The 20,397-nt window shown below is 43.4% G+C and overlaps 1 protein-coding gene across 1 annotated transcript in view; it reads left to right on the top strand.

Annotated features, from left to right (window-relative positions):
- The window catches only part of NPTXR (neuronal pentraxin receptor), a 30,639-nt gene extending 10,667 nt beyond the window's left edge, over window positions 1–19,972 (top strand). Inside the window, exons 2-5 of the mRNA XM_063309393.1 lie at window positions 15,425–15,647; window positions 16,279–16,523; window positions 17,860–18,039; window positions 18,682–19,972. Coding sequence (XP_063165463.1) covers window positions 15,425–15,647; window positions 16,279–16,523; window positions 17,860–18,039; window positions 18,682–18,906 — 873 coding nt within the window. The 3' untranslated portion in view covers window positions 18,907–19,972. The remainder of the gene's footprint in view (window positions 1–15,424; window positions 15,648–16,278; window positions 16,524–17,859; window positions 18,040–18,681) is intronic.
- The last annotated feature ends 425 nt before the right edge of the window (window positions 19,973–20,397 follow it).

Raw genomic sequence — 20,397 nt, 5'->3', positions numbered from 1 at the left:
TCTTTTAATCAATGTTCATGACAAAACTGAAGCTTCTGCAGCTTTTTTTTTCTTCTTTTTGTCCCCTGCAGAGGGGTGAGATAGGAAACTGAGGACCACACAGTTGTCTTCCTCTCATCTTTTGGTGAAGCATTTTCCTATCAATTATCTTTTCTTGTAAAGGGCACCATCCAAGCACAATGTGCTCCATGCCTTGGTTTGCCCACAAAGGCAATGATTCTGTTCCCTTGGTAGCGATAGTGCTTGAATCATTTTGGGGGGAGAAGGTGAGGGGAAGCCTATTATTGCTGTCATAAGAACTGTACTTAAATAAATGTTCTTTGAATTGGGAGCAAAGCTAACCCTGATACCATTATTGTCCTGGCACAATACGGTTCTCATGACAGCAAAATGTGTGGGGAAGGACAGATCTCATAAGAACAGCCTGTCTTTATTCATAAAATGCCATGCCTACAAGTAGAGCACCAGGACAAGAGCCCATCTCTGGGGGAAACTGGATTTTTCCATTGTTCTTGCTTTATCTAAAAGGAAGGACAGCTGGCTCTTTCCTATTATCAACACCAATATCTGTTCACAAGAATCAATCTGCATAATAATGAGCAGCACAATACCAGAGAAATGGGCTTGTGTGCAGTTGCTGCAGACCTATTTTATTTCTTAATTATTAATTTACTTCTTAATTATTAATTTACTTCTGTTTCATCTTGCTATGAAAAAATAGTTTGAAGGCTAAGCCAATAAGATCTGAAATTGAACTCAGAATATGCTGAGACGGGGCTGGAAGTGAGATCTTACTGTATGGTAAGAGAATCTATAACTCTCTAGTCACTCAGAAGCTTCTGATTATGTGGAGAGCCATTCAGGAGCCCAAGTCTGAGAGAAGGGTCCAGTTCGCCCAGAATCCTCAGAGCCATAAAGCCCCAACACATATGCTTTAGCATGTCCTGCTTCAGCCCAGTTGTGGTGCACCATCTGAGGTTGTGTGGTTCTCCTGCATCATAGTAAGCAGTGGATCTGGTCCTCATCAGTATCTGAATAGAAAACTATCTGGAAATTCCATGTAAGCTCCCCTGAATAAAAGTATATTGAATAAATACACTTCCCACATGCATTGTCAGGTACATTTATATGATTAACCCTGCACAGGTAACATGAAACGTATTGCCTGCCATTAGAAACAAATTGACTTCTTTTCCCTCAAGCTCCCATTATTTACTATCTTTCCCTGGACAAAATACAGAACATGGGAGTGTATAACTGAGAATGTGGTAAAGAGGCCTATGGGTGGAAGTACAGTTTAAACCCATGTCTCCATTCTGCGTATTACAGTGAACATCATGGTCACAAAGAGTGAAAATTAAGCCTTTCTGTTGTGCTGAAAAACTGGCTTCAGCTCCTTCTTGTAGAAAAGAAGTTTCTTCCTTTTTACTAAGAGAAGACTCCAAGATTGCTAAGCGAGGCTGACTCAGCGAGAAATGGCAGCATTGAAAGAGAGGGTAGCAGCTTATCACCATCCATTATTCCTACAGTCATCCCGTGGGTGCTCTGATGTGCCAGACTATAAATGGATTCCTGCTGAAACCAAAACAGTATTTAAGGTCACCTGATTCCCTTATGTTGTACAGTTTTGATCATGAAGACTTCCCCAACCTCCTGTGTTGGGATTTGAAAGTCTAGAGTTTCCAGTCACCTAAAGGGTGTCAAATTGGGGAAAACCGGGGTAGATATTCTGGCCCATGGCTAAGAGGACAGCATGAGGATGCTGGTGAAAGAACATTGTAGGCTTATGAATTGCCTTCTTTGGGAATTCAGTTTATGGCTTTGAAGGATGAACACTTCTCTGTGGTTCTACTACAGTCACGGTGCTCATTCCCTTCTGAGCCATTTAGGACTTAATTTGAGGAAATCTTCCTAAATGACACAAGGTTATTTGTGCTATGAAAAGTGCAAAAGTTTTGCTGAACTGGAATAGTTTTCACTTTTTCTATTATTATTATTATTATTATTATTATTATTATTATTATTATTATTATTATTATTTGATTTAGTGCAAGGATGGGCAAAATGTAATGTTGCCCATCAAAATACCTTCTTTGGTATTTCAGCAGGATCCCTGCCCTACCTAACTTTTAAAAAGTAGTCTCTTAATGAAAAAATTAAATGGGAAGTTGATATTGAACAAAGCCAAGTACCAGACATCAGCACTGCATTTATGTAGAGACAGCCACCTGGGTGGCTTTTTCACCCTCTAGTAAGTGCATGTTTGGGACTGCTGATGTCCATCAATACAGTCGTTCTTTAAACAGGCAAGTCTCCCATGGCACAATTCAAAATGTGCCATCCCCTCAAAGATATTGTCTAGCCACTTTAATGGTTGGTTGTTTCTACTGAATTTGTAACTTGCCTTGGCCTGTGGCAAGAAGAAAGTCAAAAAGAAAGAATCAATAACGGCACCAATTTCTTAACTATAGAGGGTGTAGTCATGGCTGTAGACAGTTTAGCTTGGAATCTAGGCCAGGCGTACAAATAATTTGGTAGGTGACAAGCAGGGTATTAGTGATAGATTACTCATGTAAAGCAAGCTCACCAGGTGACTGAAGAATCTATGTCATGAACTCCAGCGTAGAGGAGGGAAGGAAAGTTCATGTAGGCATTCTGCAGAGGGGGAGCTGGAGCCAAGTGACAAAAGGGTAAAGCTTCCATTATAATATTATAATACAAGTTTCATCATCTTGGCATCATACGTAGGAACAGATGCATGTGAAATGAATTAAACTATGATTACCCCAAAGCCTTCATTGTAATGACTTTGCTTTAAGCCAGGCTTTCCCAATCTGTGAGGTATACCTCCCTTGGGGAGGTACAGAAAGAGCCCAGGGGAGGTGTGAAGAACCCTTTACAGTATTGTTTTCATTGTTCATTTGTGTTCATTTTGGCATTTGGATTTTTAGGGGAGGTGTGTGCATTAAAATTACACTAAAGGGAGGTATGATGGCAAGAAGCTTAGGAACCCCTGCTTTAAGCTATCATGGAGCACAAAAGCCCCATGTCAATATACACCCAGTTTTGCCTTTAGAGTGTTTCACGCACTATTTGATATTAAGGTTCTTGAAAAAGGATGAACATTAGAGACACAGAATAAAATATGTTTTTCTTGGAGGTTCTTGGATTAACCTTGATTTTTAAAAATGCTGATGCCCTCTACTCTTTTCTGCTCCAAGTCTCTGTTCCTTTCTTGAAGACCAGAAGATCTAAAAAAGGAGAGATTGCAGCCTGCTCCTCCTCTGATCTTCCAAATTCCTCCATGGTGTGTGTTGCCCCTCCTCAGATCCCCTCATGGGGATCTGTGCACATTCTGCAGGTCTTATTTCTGGAAGACCAATTCAGAGACGGATACATTTGGACAATCACTCTGTGTCAGAATCAGAGCCCAGAATGTTGCTTGGGATCAGATCTGCTGGAGAGAACATTGGTTTACCCAGAGGAATTAGCTAAAGAAGGAAGAGATTGTTTCTTTCAGATTTAAATTGCAAATATATTGGAAAGAGGAAGGGTAGAACAGGATATGAGTATTCGGAAAAGACTTTTTATCTTGTTTGGGGAAAAAAAAGATAGAAAAAAAGATTGCTATCCAAATGAGAATATTAAAATAGTTGAGTTTTATTATATTTATTTTATACACTACTGCTGCTAGTGTTTTTATGCTATATTAAGATGATATTCTGATAAAAATAATTTCTGTTTACCTTTTATTGTAAGTCAAACTGAGAATTGATGTTAGTGTAGGCTGACTATACGTACCATTTTGAACGAGACAGTCCCATTTTTTTAACATTTCCTAACCGTCCCGTCGATTTAATATAAATGTCAATTTTGTCCCGTTTTTTAAAAGACGTTGGAGCCGTTATTGGGCAAAGTGGGAAAAAATTGAAATTGAAATTGAAAAGGAGGCTGACTTGGCAGTAGTTCTCAATCCGGCGGGAAACCTAGAGTGGAACCGCAGGAACAGCTGATTGGTGGTGAGCAAGAGGAAGAGTCGCTGCTGCCAATCAGTGCAGTGGAAGACGGTCGGAAAAGCGTGCCCAGCAGAAAAGAAGCCGATTGGCTCTCAGGCCAAAGCAGCGGGAAGAAAATGAAATAAAAGGGCGTGTCGGAGAGGAACAGGTTGTCGGGGACAACTGTTCACTAGACTCCTCCGTTCCTGTCCTTCTGCCCCAGCTCGCTGCCACCTTCAACTCTCCTGCGCTTCTCCAGCCTGCTGCCACCTCCATCTAACCCTGTTCCATTTTGCCATCCCAATGTCCCATTTTTGTCTCAAGGAAATATGGTCAGCCTATGTTAGTGATTGGCAAACAAATCCGTAAAATTAGTTCAGATCAGATGCATATATAAATAATGCAGTAAATATGTTAAAAGTACTAAAGATAAATAGAAACAAGCAGGAACATTAGTTCTCAGTAACCAAAAAGTTTCAATAATGGCATTTTAAAAAAGGAAAGTTGGAAGAAACTCCCTGAACAAGGAGTTTCAGAATTTGGAAGCATTTTCATATTAGCAATTCATCGCATGATCCAGCCATTGCAATGGCGATATATCACTTTTACAGATAGGCTTTATACTGCTGCACTGATGGCTGAGTCATGTGATGAATTGTTAATGTGGATGTCCTCTGAGTATAGCCATCAAAAAAAGGTTTATTTTCTTGTCCCACTTGGGTGTGACTGGAACCCACAGGAGGGCTTCTAAACCTATAGGTTTATAGAGGAGAGAGAATATAATATTCATAGCCTGTTCTTTTAAATAGTCCCTTAATCACTTCTATTTTGCCATTGTCCTCAAAACAAGGTACAGTACCTGTCAGTTATTATACATCCAGGAAACATTTTTCTAGGGAAAAAAAGCAAAACTAGTAATGCCCTTTTTCCTTGCTTTTACAACCTGATCTTTCCACAAAACACAGCTTCAGTAGTAGACAAAATATTGTTTTGGATAGACATGCTTGATTAACATACGTAGATAGACATGGACCAAATTTTCTCCCTTAGCAAAAAAAATAAAATAATAAAAGCAATCCTATCTTCTACAGAGAAGAGAGAATGCACTGATTAATTATGAGAAGAAAAGCTATAACTTTAATTAGGAACACCTAGCAGTAGTTCATGAACACACAGAAAGAGATTTCAATAATAGATGCATTTCTCTAGATGAGCTTTTGCAATAATGAATGAGAGCAGTGGGGAGCTGTGGACAGCAGGGAGTCATTTTTATCAGTGTCTGATGTAAGTGGCTAATAGCTGGATAGACTGAGAAATAACACAAGTAGAAGAGGGTGAAAAGTTACCTTAATCTTTCATTTTCTTTGTTCCTGCCTACCTTTCCCTTTCATTCCATGTTCGACTTTCTTATTTTTCCTTTAATCTAACCCACACCAAGGAAGGACAGATATATCTAGTGTCCCCAAAATGGTGCTCTCCAGTTGTGTTGGGAGGCGCATATTTGAAGAACATCAAGTGGTGGAAGACTGATGTAGTCTACCTCCAGGTCATGTTAGTTTCTCATATGTGCATTTAGAAATCCGTTCTGTCCCATTTCTTCATAAATCTCCTATGTTAAAATAGAAGTCATATTTAAATTCTGGGTTTATATTTAAATGTACATTGTTTACACCTGCTTTTAAAACAGACATTTTCAAAGGACCACAGAGTTGGAAGGGATCATTTAGGCCACTGAGTCTAACCCCCTGCTGTCATGATCACCGTTGCGATGCTTGTGACATCGCAACGGCTCACATGACAATACAGGGAAATGGGTCCCTGGCGGATTAAGGCAAAGGCAACTATGAAACACAAAAGAAAGCAACAGGTGCAGGAAACTAAGTAACAACCGAGACCGGCGGCGTGGAAGACAGCGATACAAAGTTGCCAACAAGCAATTGACTAACAACAAGAGAGGCACGCCCGAGCTGGCAAAGGATTAAGAGCCTGATCGCCCGGCAATGAATCATTACCGTTCAGGAAGGCGATCGAGGTGATGCCCGGGGCGCAGGGGGGCTGAACGACCTCTCACCTGACAGGGACGAAACCGGTGGAACTCGTGGGACGCACCTGGAATAAGGTGGGGTGGAGCGCTGACCGGCGCAGGCTATTTCAATCCCATTCCGGTGCGCTCCCCTTACTCTCAGCCTTTTAAAGGCATGTACTCTGTTCCTCAATAAAGCCAGAACCTAAGCCTACGCTAGTGTCTGTGTCTTTACTGGATCGCAGGCAGAGCCTGACATAAAGCTGAGAGTCTCAAAAATGAACCTCGCCAGTCTCCACCGGGAAAAAAATTTTCTGCGGGAGAAAACACCGGCGATGATGGAACCAGGGATGGCCATGGAGTCGGCGCTTCACACCAGAGGCGCAAAGGACGCAACACAAGAGGGGGAGACGACCCGACAGCTGCTAGAGTCGGCGCACCCGAGATGGGACACGGGCTCCCTCCCTGCCCACGCCGCACCCCAGTTCCAAACCTGGAGCTCCAGCCCGGAATGGAGAGCCCCAACGGAAGACGAAGTCGGGGGCCAACAACTCTTCACATGGGATGGCAGAGCAGGACCCCAGACGGGGACATCCTACACCACCTGGAGACTCCACTACCCCCAAACGCCCGAGCAAGGAGTCGCAGGACTGCCGATCAGGCAGCAACCGGCAGCACCGAGGACGGACGACCCTGTCACACCAGACAGGGTCAGAGCCCTGGAAGCCAATGTACGAGCCCTGGAACACATGCTCCAGTCCATGGCATCGGTGGTGAGCGAGCTCACAAAGACTGCTGCTGCACAGGGGGCAAGAGGGGATCGGGGCACCCTACCCACCCCATCGACAACCACGAGAGGAAGGGGCCAAGAACAGGACTCTTTCGCAGGGCTTCGTGGCCCCAGCCCGGTGGGGGTCATCCCTAACCACCCACAGGTGGGGGTCTCACAAGTTGGGGGATTCGCCAAGGACTTCCCCATGAAATTTGATGGAGACCCCATGAACCTGTCATTCTTCCTGACGAACGCCAGGAACTACATGGCCGAGTATGGACATTGCTTCGAGACGGAAGCGTCCAAAATCTCGGCAGTGGCCACGAAACCCAAAGGCAGGGCTGCGGACTGGTACGTCCAGATGTCAGAGTCCGGAGCCCCAGCCCTGGCCACTTTTCACAACTTCCTAGCCATGCTCAAACAATACTTCGAAGACCCCCTGGCAAAGGAAAGGGCCAAGAGTACCCTTAAAGGACTTTGCCAAGGGGAAAAAGCGGTGGCAGACTACGCTCTCGAGTTCAAGGTCCTAGCGGGTAAAATCCCGGAATGGTCTGAGGCCACCTTGATTGACATGTTCAAGGATGGCCTCAACCGTGAGGTGCTACAATGGGCACTCTATAGGGACGACCTAGACTCCCTACACGGGTGGATTTGTCTGGCCAGAAAGGCTGAGCACGCCCAGCGCACCTTCATGCTAGCAACCACGAACGACAGAACCCCTCCCAGCAGGAGAGGACCAGTCCCACAGTCGGGCCCGACCTGGGACGCAGAGCGACAATGGCGGTTTGCCCACAGGCAATGTGCCAGGTGTGGGAAGACGGGCCACCGGGCAGCTGAATGCTTCAAGGACAGGATGACAGATCGCCCGCCCAGACCAACACAGAAGGAGCCGCACAAGCCGCCCAACCCTCCCAGACGGCTGACAGGAGCGCTAGCAACCCCGGACAAGGAAGCATACGCCTACCTCACAGGGGACGTGGTTGACGCCCAGGAGCAGCCAGCGGGAAATGCCTCCCACCTGCCCTAAGCAGCGCCGCCGGGCAGGTGGTAAAGAAGGGGCACGACAACCCCAGGGTGAATGAAGATTGCTCCATCCTGGAAGGGAAAATCGAACTGACTTATGGCTCTAGAGCCATCATGGTCGAAGCTCTGGTGGACTCTGGGTGCTCCAGAAACCTAATCCACCCAGACATTGTCACCGCACTAAAACTGCCCTGCTGCCCCCTCCCTAAACCGCTGGTGTTCCAACAACTCGACGGCTCTACAGCAGGGGGGGGGGGACCGGCCACCCAGGGTACAAGAAAGGTCACCCTGAAAATGGGCACCCACAGGGAGTCCATAGACTTTGTGGTAACCCCGGTGGGAAAGCCCATAGTGGTGCTGGGGATCCCCTGGCTAGCACGCCACAACCCCTGCATAAATTGGAGGACCCGCTCTATAACGTTTGAGGATGGGGTCTACCAAGCACCAACAAAGGAGAAATCCTCCACTCTGACTGTGGGGAGGGCAGAGATCGTCGACCAAACCCACGCCCCCCCCCCCTGCAAGCGACTCCGGCGCAACCCTCCCCAAGGCGCAGGCAACCACAGATGCCAGGTGGGCTACGGGCAGATTTTATAACAGCAATAAAATCTGACCCCTGGCTCCTTGCCAACCCTAACAAAGTAACTATGGAACAGGACCTCGCATGGGCGGAGGGAAGGTTATATGTCCCTGACTCACAAAGACCAACGATCCTTAGCAGATCGCATGACAGCAAACAGGCTGGTCACTTCGGGTTCCTGAAAACCCTACACCTAACTCGACGACAGTTTTGGTGGCCCTCGATGAGGAAGGACGTCAAAATGTATGTGGCATCCTGCCCGGTGTGTGCGATGGCCAAGCGACCGGCTGGTAAACCCCAGGGGCTGCTGCAACCCGTGGCTGAACCCTCCCGCCCTTGGGATGAAATCTCAATGGATTTCATTGTGGACTTACCGCCTAGCCAAAAGAAAACGGTCATTTGGGTAGTCAAAGACTACTTCTCAAAACAAGCCCATTTCATCCCCTGCGCCTCGATCCCGTCAGCACAACAGCTGGCGAAACTTTTTCTGGTACACGTGTACCGCCTCCATGGCTGCCCCTCCCACTTGGTGACCGATAGGGGCACACAATTTACCTCGAGGTTTTGGCGGGCTTTTTTGAAACTGATAGGCACCCAGCAAGCCCTGTCAACCTCCTGGCATCCCCAGACGGACGGATCTACAGAGATCCTTAATGCCACACTGGAGCAATTCCTCCGCTCCTATATAAACTACCACCAGGACGACTGGGTGGACCTACTCCTGTTTGCAGAGGTTGCATACAACAACGCGATACATCAAAGCACGGGACAAACCCCCTTTGGGGTGGTGTCGGGTCGGGAGTTCATCCCCATCTCTGAGCTACCCCAGCCCCCGTCCCCAGCAGTGGCCGCCTGTGATTGGGGTGCAAAACTCGCAGATTCCTGGCCAGTCATCAAGGATGTGCTTAAAGAGGCGCAAACTGCATACAAACTGCAAGCGGACAAACACCGGCGCCAACAACCAACGTTTTGGGTAGGGGACCTGGTCTACCTGTCCACCAGATTCATCAAATCACCGCAACCATCTAAGAAACTGGCCCCCAAATTTATTGGGCCATTCCAGGTGACACAAATCGTGAACCCAGTCACGGTGCGCTTGGACCTGTTGCATAATTTAAAGCGGCTGCACCTGGTGTTCCACTGCAGCTTACTTAAGCCAGCAAGTGACCCCTCCCGGTGGCACCCACGCACGCCCCCCCCACCAGTGATGATAGACGGACAGCAACACTTCGAGGTCAAGGAGGTACTAGACTCCTGCAAGCTGCGGGGCTCCCTCCAGTACCTAGTCAAATGGAAACACTTCCCACACCCTGAGTGGGTCGCTGCCCACGACATCCAGGCTCCCGACCTGATCCGCACCTTCCATACCGCCTATCCCTCCAAACCCTCGGCGATTTCCTAAAGGGGGGCAGTATGTCATGATCACCGTTGCGATGCTTGTGACATCGCAACGGCTCACATGACAATACAGGGAAATGGGTCCCTGGCGGATTAAGGCAAAGGCAACTATGAAACACAAAAGAAAGCAACAGGTGCAGGAAACTAAGTAACAACCGAGACCGGCGGCGTGGAAGACAGCGATACAAAGTTGCCAACAAGCAATTGACTAACAACAAGAGAGGCACGCCCGAGCTGTCAAAGGATTAAGAGCCTGATCGCCCGGCAATGAATCATTACCATTCAGGAAGGGGATCGAGGCGACACCTGGGGTGCAGGGGGGCTGAATGACCTCTCACCTGACAGGAACGAAACCGGTGGGACTCGTGGGACGCACCTGGAATAAGGTGGGGTGGAGCGCTGACCGGCACGGGCTATTTAAATCCCGTTCCGGCGCGCTCCCCTCACTCTCAGCTTTTTAAAGGCATGCACTCTGTTCCTCAATAAAGCCAGAACCTAAGCTTACGCTAGTGTCTGTGTCTTTACTGGATCGCAGGCAGAGCCTGACACCTGCTCAATGCAAGAACCCAAATTAAAGCATCTCCAACAAATTACATTTTTACCTCTGTTTAACTGGTGAAGATAAATCCATCACTTCTTGAACTACTCTTACTTTTAGGAAACTTTTTCTAACATTTGTTTATTTGATTGATTGATTGATTTCTATAGCCGCCCATCTCAACAAGTGACTTTGGGCAGCTTACAACAAATTTAATCTGTCTTCCTTTATTTTAAAACCATTATTTTGTGTTCTGAATCCTGGAACAATGGAGAACAGGTCAAGATATTATTCTGTGTAATGTCCTTTCAAATATTTAAAGAGTGCTATCAGATCCACCTCAGTCATCTGAGTGCTAAATATTTCTATTTCCTTCCATTTCTCTGCATATGACAGCTTCTAGTCCCTGATCATTCTTATTGCCCTTTCTGAACCTGTTTGTCTGAATCTTTCTTAAAGTGTTACTCAGAACACTTTCTTAAAAGGTGTTACCCAGTCCTCGAGCTGGGGTCTGACTAAGAGAGAATCAAACAGAATTATTACTTCCTGTGATTTGGACAGTTTACTTCTGTTGAAACAAAGTTGCATTTGCCTTTTTGCCCCACATCATACTGGTGACATACACAGTTTGCAATCAAAGATATTTCAATATCTTTTTCATAAATACTATTACCTAGGCACATATTCAACATTCTATAACTATGGATTCGATTTCTGTTTCATAAGTAAAGAATTCTGCATTTGTTTCTATTAAATTTCTTTGTGGAATTTTCATCCCATTTCTCTAACTGATAAAGGTTGTTTTGGATTTTATATTAACTATCTCATCCAACTTGTGTCACCTGCCATTTTGATAAGATTCACTCTAATTCTTCACCCAAGTCATTAGTAAAAAATACTGAAGAATACAGGACCTTCGACTGAATCTTGTGGCATCCCTTGATAAGTACTTTTTGAGTATAATTTTCACGCCAGCTATGTATTTACGCAACTGTTAAACCATCTAGCCACCCACACTTAACTATCTTTGTTAATTACAATGTATTAGGGCACTTAGTCAAATGCTTTGCTGAAATCAAGAAATATTATGTCTACAACATTCCCACAATCTATTAAGAATCTTATCAGATCAAAAGGTGAGATAAGGTTAATATGGCAGGACTTATTCTTGACAGATCTATGTGACTTCTGGTAGCATGCTGCTTTCAAAGCTTAAAGACTGATCTTTTTAGGAACTGTTCTAGAATTTTTCCAGGAATTGATATCAGAAAGATTGGTCTGTAATTCCCTAGATCTTCTTCCTCACCCACATTTGAAGATAAGAACAGCCTCAAGACACCTGACATTTCACCCATTCTTCTGGTTTTCCTAAAGATACTACATAAACATTTGGCCAGACAAATCTGCAAACTCCTACAGTACCCTAGGATGTGATTGACTTCCTCCTAAACATTCAAACTTTGAGTTTTTCACTATGTGGTTTACTAAGCCCCAGTATAGCAATATTCCCACTCTCTTTTACAGGTCAGGTCTTTAACTGAGGTTTAGATATATTTTCTTTCAAAACTTGCCTTTCTAAAAGTATTTGACTCTAAAATACTTATTAAATCTGAAGGATGACTGCATTTCAGCCCTAGGATGACTGCATTTCAGCCCATGAAAAACGGTTTTAATTCGGCATCCAGCCTGAACAAAATCCTCCAGATGTCTCCCTCCTCACACCTGTTTTGGTTTCTCCTTTTCCTTTTCTCTTCCAGAACAATCTCATTTTACTGATGTCTTTCCACAAAAATTAAGAATTGCAACCAGGGGAGAAGGAAAGCACAGAAGACTGCTGTGCTGCATGTTCTACTGTTAACCCCAACATGACTTATTTTAGAACAAGTTCTAAAATCAAAATCACAGATGCTGCTCATTACAAATGTCTTTTGCAGTCTCTTGAACATCTAGTTCAAGCTATTATTTCCCTCAGTAACTGATTCCACTGTCAAATTGTTCTTCTCCACAAGGAATGTTTTCTTAACATTCAAGCAGAACGGGTTTTCCTGAACTTAAGATCATTATTCCATGTCTTGAGTCATAGTCTTCTTCTGAGAGACATTCCTGTATGTACTTGAAGAGTGTTGTTATATCTCCCTACTGCTGACTTCCTCAATCTTTCTGCAAGGAATTTAATTTTTAAGCCTCTGCTGATTGCATGCCATCTGCCTCAATGAAGTGCTTCACCTTGCAGAGGTACATTGCTATGTCTCAGTTTTGCAAGGGGACTCAGGGAACAAAGGGCTCCAAGTCCACAAAGCATGGAGGGCCACTCTGCTTTCATAGGTTCCTTTACTTCAGCAAAATGCTTTCTGTACATACACAGAAGCTTCTCTGAGGAATGAATTGAAGCTCCAGAGCTGCTTTGCTCCAGAGTTGGAAGCAGGGTGCTGTGGCCCTTCCCTGGAGAAATTCAAAGGGACACTTTGGCTTATATCTTCATCAAAGCAAAATATCCCTTAAAAGATTTATACATATTTGTGTTGAGTTTCCTGTCATCCTCACTGTTCTTCTTCAAACTTTTTCTAGTTTGTATGAATCTTCCTCTCCAAATTGGAACTGGGTGCAATATTTGTGGTAGGTCTGACATTTGCTGCTTCCTGCAATTTGATTTGTAGATTTGCTGCTTCCTGCAATTTGAACTGTATTGGTACTAATGCAGCATAACATCAAAGGTGTTTTAGCATTAAAGGCAGTGGAATAGGGCTCTATGGCTGAAAAAAATGTGTCTGATCTCTGCAGCAATCAGAGAAGCAGAAGGAAAAATAGGTTTTTCTATAAGGGAACTTTTTTCCCAGCAGGATTGGCTGTTCTGGCAAACAGTAATAAGGACTTGCTCTAGTTACAGATGTTCCCCATGTAATACCAGCTGTGACCTCAGCACCCAAAGTTACAGAGCTGTAGAGTTAAATGGGTTCTAAAATTATTATGTGGTATCAAAGAGACTGACTGGTCAAAGGGATAGGAAAAAGCCCATTTACTGTTCCTCCGTAGCCAGTTCAATCCCTGGCACCTTGGAATCCTATCAGCATTCTTTTCCAGACTTTTGAGTATAGGAAAACAGAAACAACCATGTTAATTAAAGTTAATTGGAGATTCTTAAAAACATAGACACTGAGCTTGTTTCAAATATTGGTAGCCATTTTCCAATTTAAAGTAAAATTTCTGAAGCAGCGAATATAATACAGCTATAAAAGCACAAAATATAAGACAATTAGCCAAAGACCCAGACCTAATCCAAAAGCCAGAAAAGATTGGAAGGGAACAATGTATTCTTGTATGTGGGAGGATATTTCGACTCATGTTCCTTTTTTGCCTGCCAGTAGTGTTAAAATCTCATGTCCAAAACGTTTTTACCCACTGTGGATGTCATCAACTGGTGCAGTATCCTTGTTGTGATTATGGCATGGGTACCTACATAGGCAGAGGTAACTGCCAACCATTGACCCCAGCCCATTTGGCAGGGAAAAAGGTACAATGCAGCCAGAATAAATGGATTGGTGTGCAAAACTCACCAGCAGGCAAAAAGTTTTTGGTGGGCAAAAAAGGAACGAGAGCTGATATTTCCCCTTTCCTGCTGGAAATTTGAATTCACGAGGAGGTTTTGTTAGATGGTGTGCTTCAAACATAAGCAGAGTGCTGAAAGAATACTGAGCAATTAAGTAGCAGAATATTTACATTGAAAAAGTAAAATGCTTATAATATGCTTGTCTTGAATGCAGATTATGAGCTTAGCCCAGTTAGCAAAGACTGCTAGCAAAGATAAATTATATTTGAAGTGATATTTAGACTGATTAAGAAATGCATAGGATAGGAAAGCTTCACTTCTATCCAAAATACATCTTGAAGAGAGACAGAGATAAATAGGAAGCTTACTTTTTCACTTTGTCACATTTAACCAGCAACAAACCAGCTACGAAACAGATATAGGAACAGAGTTTAAAAAACTTTTCTTTGCCCATATGTCATCTTTCCCTGTTGGTCAAAACAGCTCATCAGTGCAAAGAGACAGGTCAATCTGCAACATTTCCTCCAATTCATGGGCCACTGAAAGTAGTTTTGGGTCATATTAGACATGTCTTAGCTGTCCCTTTAATTTCAGTGGGTCATCTCTAAGCATTATACACTAAGTCCAAAATATTCCACAGAGACAGACCAGCATTTTCCTTCTGACTGATGGCAGCTCTTTAGGATCTCAAGCAGGGAGGCTTCCTTAGAGATACCAGACCTGGGCTGTACAAAGCCAGATGGCCAGTAGATGGCAGAAAATAGATACAGAAAATACTAACCCTCTGCTGAAGCCTTGTCCAGATTTTTGCAGCTCCATTGTGGTAACTCTAACCAATCCCCTCATCTGCTATGTGAACTTTTCAAATGGAATTTGCAAGGGACAGAAAAGACAGTCTTCCTTGCATCAAGCTTGGGCTCTATTGCTGATCTCCAATCTGTCTCCTATCACTCTGGTGGTTCTGGGGTACAGGACAGGGGGCATTAACATGGAGACAAGGATTCTAAATGGTTTGGGGTCAATTCAACAGTTTTATAATATTCATAATATTATGGCTTCCGGCTTCCTTTTGAGCTGACCAGTTTATGTTAACTATTTGGGTGGAATGGTGGACCAAAGTAACTTTAAATCTTGGACCTGTTGGAAGGGGGCACTTTAGATATTGCTTTGTCTTATAAGAGAAAATGCACCATTTTATTTCTAAAAATAACATATTTTAAATTAAAAATCACAAAAATGATATGTCATTATATATGCTTAGCCACCCATTGGTTGATGGGTATGTGTGTGTATGAATTTTACAAAAACACTATGGTATCAATCCTAGCAGGCTACTGCCCCCATGCACTGACCCTTGGGAAATCACTTGGGATACCCAAGTGTAGGATCATGATCTTTTGTCCCAAAGCCCAAACCTAGCAATATCTGGATGCGGCAGAAATATAAATATGTCAATAAAGGCATGTCTAAATTCCCTGTGTGTGAAATTATTGCTATGCTATTTTTAATATGCTTTTATCTCCTTTTTCATCTCTTCCATGAGTGTAGCAGGATATTCCCACTCCAACGAATGCTTCTTCTACTTCTGCCCCTATGCCAGCCCAAGAGACAATCCACACCAAGATGGAGCAACTGGAAGGACAGATCCTCTCTAAGCTTTTAGCCCTGGAGAAAGAACGCACCTCCATCACCAGCAGCCACAATCTACAGCAACAAAATGTTGAAAAGGAGCTGGATGCTCTACATAACCGGGTCTCTGAGCTCGAGCATGGTCAGTGTGACAATGAAAAGCACAGAATATGGGGTTCAGAGTCAGAACTTTCATACATTCATTTTTAGTGCATAAGTATATATTCGAGGGTATGGGTGATATTTATTTTTTGGGTTGTAACAAGGGTTAAAAACTAGAAATGAATGCACCCAAATGCTGTGGTATTAAAATCTTTACGTTGAAGTACTTTCTGATTTGATGTTACTCATTTGTTATACAGTGAGTCTCCTCTGCTCTTGCTCCTCAGCAAATGTTATCTAGTAGCTTATGCCCCCACGAACAACTCCATACAGCCACTATAAAATAACTAGTAACCATTAATTGACACAACTAGCTATTGTAACTCAATGACTCCTCTCCTAAAGCCAGCTACACTAGTGACCAGACCCCCATTTGTGGCTGTGAATTCCATAAATTAGTTATGTGCTATGTGAGAGGTATTTCTTGAATCTATGGCCAGTTAACCTTGTCAAATGATCTCAAATTCTGATAGGAAGTAACTACTGACAGTTTACAATATCTGACACCCATTTCAGCTATGCTGTCAGATAACAAAGGTCTGATCATATGTCTCAATCTCTGCTAGTCCTTCATAACTCTTTTGACTCCTATTTATCTGCTGTGCACACAGAAACAATGGTCTTCAATCCTCCAGAAGCCTTTAAAGTCTCCATCCCTGTACGAAACAACTACATGTATGCTCGGATGAAGAAAAGCTTGCCTGAACTGTACGCCTTCACTATCAGCATGTGGCTAAAAGCTAAGAATCCAGCAGAAGTGGGCACCCCTTTCTCCTACTCTGTTCCTGGGCAAGCCAACGAGCTTGTATTGATAGTATGGGGAAACAATCCCATGGAGCTTATAATTAATGACAAGGTAAGGTAAAGGAGATTCCAGCAGCTCAATAGAATGGCACAGGCACTGACCTGCCTTAAAAAATGGCATTAGCTGTAGTAACAATGCGCAATTTCCCTGGGCTGGAGGACCACAAAAGCATGGAAGGGCTGCACTGGAAAAGTCATCTCAACCTTTTTGACCCTCCCTTGCAGACACATCTGAGTGACAGCAACACAAATTACTTTTTGTGAATTACTATACAATGAAGCCCTACTACCTCTAAGATCATACCTCCAAATGTCAGTGGAAATTGCTGGTTTTCTGTGGTGTGATCTTTTTAACTTATTTTTGTAGAAACAATCTGTAAAATGAATAGGTTTAATGTACCTATTTTACCTACTTACAACACCCCTCCCCAAAAAAGGGAGGTGAAAAATTGATTTTTTCCCTGCTCCAGTGATGTGCCTCTCAGGCCCTCAGAGGCTGTCAAATGAAAGTACAACCCCATCCACAAAAAGCTGGCTCAGCCCCCTGATCCAAAGGGTCTGAAAGAATACAACAAGCTACTCTACTTAGGTTGCACTCTGATCCGGGAAGATCAAGCACCACAGTTATGAAGTGCAGGAATGGCTTTGCCCCGCTTTGGTTGCTTTTCCTTTAGATGCCTACAATGCTCTGTGTATGGGGCAGCCCTTGTAAACTGTTCAGAAAGTACAGCTAGAATCAAAAGCAGCAGTTAGATTTTGTTCAGGGTCCAGTTTTGTAGACCTGTCTTGGATAGATTTTGCTGACTTCCGGTCTGCTTCTACGCACAATTCAGGTGGGGGGTTTTAATCTACAAAACAAAAATGTTTGGGGGCAGACTATCTGAAGGGCAGCTATCTTTCCCTATGAGTCCATCTAAATTTTACAGTTCTAATTTAAATGTCTGTTATATGATCTACTCTCTAGAGCAGTGTTTCTGAACCTTAGCAACTTTAAGATGTGTGGACTTCAACTCCCAGAATTCCCCAGCCAACACACATCTTAAGGTTGCCAAGGTTGAGAAACACTGCTTTAGAGAGACTACCTTGTCAGGTACTCATGATGGGGTCCTTTGGGTAGTGACAATCCAGCCGTGGAACTCCTTCCTCCTTGATTCCTCTCTGGCGTTGTGATAGAAAAACAGTCAGGATTGCTCTGTTCCATTCAGCTTTATCTGTCCAATGTGTTGCCATACTGGCTACACTCACAAATCATTCTAGACCATAAGGTAATTGGGGAAACCGTGACAGTGATGGATATGGCAATTTTAGGAAAGGACAAAAAGGCATCTACAAAAAAATCTATTTGCACTATGGTGTTAAGGTATTCTCTATTCTATTTTGTTGGAAAGGTGGCTCATCTACCCATGACTTTAAAGGATGGGACATGGCACCACATCTGCATTACCTGGATCACTCGGGATGGTATATGGTCAGTGTATCAAGATGGAGTGGAGCGTGGAGCCAATGAAAACCTAGCATCTTGGCATTCAATTAAACCTCATGGGGTGATGATCTTGGGCCAGGAACAGGTAAGTCTGATTTCTCCACATGATCTTGGAAATTAATGACCTGAACAATATTCAAGCAAGCTGACCAGCAGTTGCCTAAAGGAGCAGAATTTGAGTCTAAGAGATCCCCTGTTAGTGTTCTCCTGACTGTGCCAAACCCATCAGCCTTGAAATCTAGGAAGTTAAATGATTTCTGGTTTAGACTGGAGTCCCTGAAAAGCATACGGTAATTCAAGGATGGGTGATCCAAGCAGTCCCAACTTTATCAGTACCAGCTGTGCATCTGGAGTGCAATTACTGAAATCAGGTGGGAAACTCATTAAAACTTTATTCTAATCCCTAAACCTGAAAATCTAGGACTCATACCATGAACATGACATGGTTCCTCCTACTTTGTACTGTTTTCCTACTTATAGTAGCCTTGACTCCCACATCCCTCCCACATATTCAATATGAATATGAAGTGCAGCCCTCAACACTAAAGATTTGCCCACTTCTACACGAAGGAATAATGGCCAGCTTCAGTGACTAAATTCTTCTATCCCACCATTCTCTTATTTTTCTCAATTTCCTATTTTTATTCTACTCTGATTTGCCCCCTATTGTTCCATTTTTTCCCATTTACCTTGTTTGTTTTCCCACTTCTCCATTTTGATGCCACAGGATACCTTGGGTGGAAGATTTGATGCTACTCAGGCCTTCGTTGGGGAAATTTCTCAGTTCAACATGTGGGATCATGTCCTGATGCCAGCAGAGATTGTGGGTCTGGCCAACTGCACCAGCCAACTACAAGGCAACATAATTCAGTGGGATGAGAAGTTGGTTGAAGTCCATGGAGGGGCAGCCAAGTTAAGCTTTGAGGTCTGTGAGGGAAAAATGAAGGCATGAAGGTCCTTTGTTCCTGCCAAAAGAAAGGAGCATGCAAGCCACTTTTACTTCTTTCAATCTGCTTTGGGAAAGTAGTAGCAAGAGGTCCTTTCCCCCATCCAGCAACCTCTTACAGTTGGCCTGGAGTGGGGGAAGAAATTGTGTGTGTGTGTATGAGTGTGTGTGTGTGTGTATTTGAGAGAGAGAGAGAGAGAGATCACATGTATGCAAGGAGCAAAGAAGCCTTCTGAACTTAAAAATGAAATTGTGACACTGTATTTTTCATTGTTTCTGTAAAACTCTTTTTATTCATTCTGTGAGTGACAGGACCTTCCACTAAGGAAGGTAAAGTGGTTGGAAGGTAGCTATCTCTGAACAGCAGTATGAGAAGATAAAAACTGTATCAGTGAGTAGGAAATTGTTGGTAGAACTAGCATCTCCAACACTTCCAATCTGTCCCATTGCTGATACTTTCAGTGATGCAACTTGAATGCTGTTGATTGGGCTTGTAAAAGCATTAAAACCTGTACTGTGTTGACATTTGCCCACTATAAGCCACTGACAGTCTATAATACATGATCTAATATTATTCTAGTATCTGCATGCCTTCATCAGGGATGTCCAACTGTTTTATCTTTCCTTTAGCTTTAGTTCATAGTCTTCCCTTGTAAGGTAAACCATTGTCTCTAGGAAAAAAGTGCCAGTGGTTTCCTTAGCTACACAAAGGCCTAAGCTTGAAGTTCAGATTTTTTAAACCCCAGATGTAATTTCCCTAACCAGTTACTTAAATTGCTGTATTGCTCTGCCAATCTTTTTGTTTTTCTAGAGCATATAGTTTCAAACTCTTTTTTTATACTTCTATTATAAGCCATATGTCAGATTTTAAAAACGGCACGTTCTAAGTGGTAGGCACAGAATATAAGCATTATTGGTCAACCCTTTTTCTACCCTAGTTTTCCTTTTCATTGCCACCTTTTCCTCCTAAGGGCTGACTCTCACAAGCTTGGCTCACTTTGCTTATCATCATCACTCAGTGATTTGAAGCTGATTGTGTGAATTGTGTCCATTAAAAAGCATTGTGTCTGAAGTGATGTGGTATGATAATGAAAACTTTTGTTATGCTCTATGATGACTTTTTGATCCATGCATTCTCCTCTGACTGGAAGTCCTCAAACTATATGAACTTCAGCTCAAAGATTTCTCTGCAGTGGTCATGCTTGCTGTAGGATTCTAAGAGTTGAAATCTGTGTATCTGAATGATGCCCAAGCTGAAGAAAGCTGGCCAAACCATTTGACTAGATCAACTGTTGACTCATGACAGATGGCCTCTGATAGTTAGAAACCTGTTGGGAAATAACATCTGGGACCACAAACAAGCCAATATATTGATTATTGTCTAGCAATCTGATGTTGCTAGCCAATAGATACCACATTCTTCTGTAAACTGCAGAGGAACACAATAGGTAGGGCAGTACAAATTGGGGAGGGGAGCTTGTTAGACAGTGAGATGGA

Source organism: Candoia aspera, chromosome 7, assembly GCF_035149785.1.
Source record: "Candoia aspera isolate rCanAsp1 chromosome 7, rCanAsp1.hap2, whole genome shotgun sequence".
NCBI lineage: Eukaryota > Metazoa > Chordata > Lepidosauria > Squamata > Boidae > Candoia > Candoia aspera.
The sequence above is the reverse complement of the archived record's forward strand: the minus strand, read 5'-3'. Positions and strand labels throughout refer to the sequence as shown.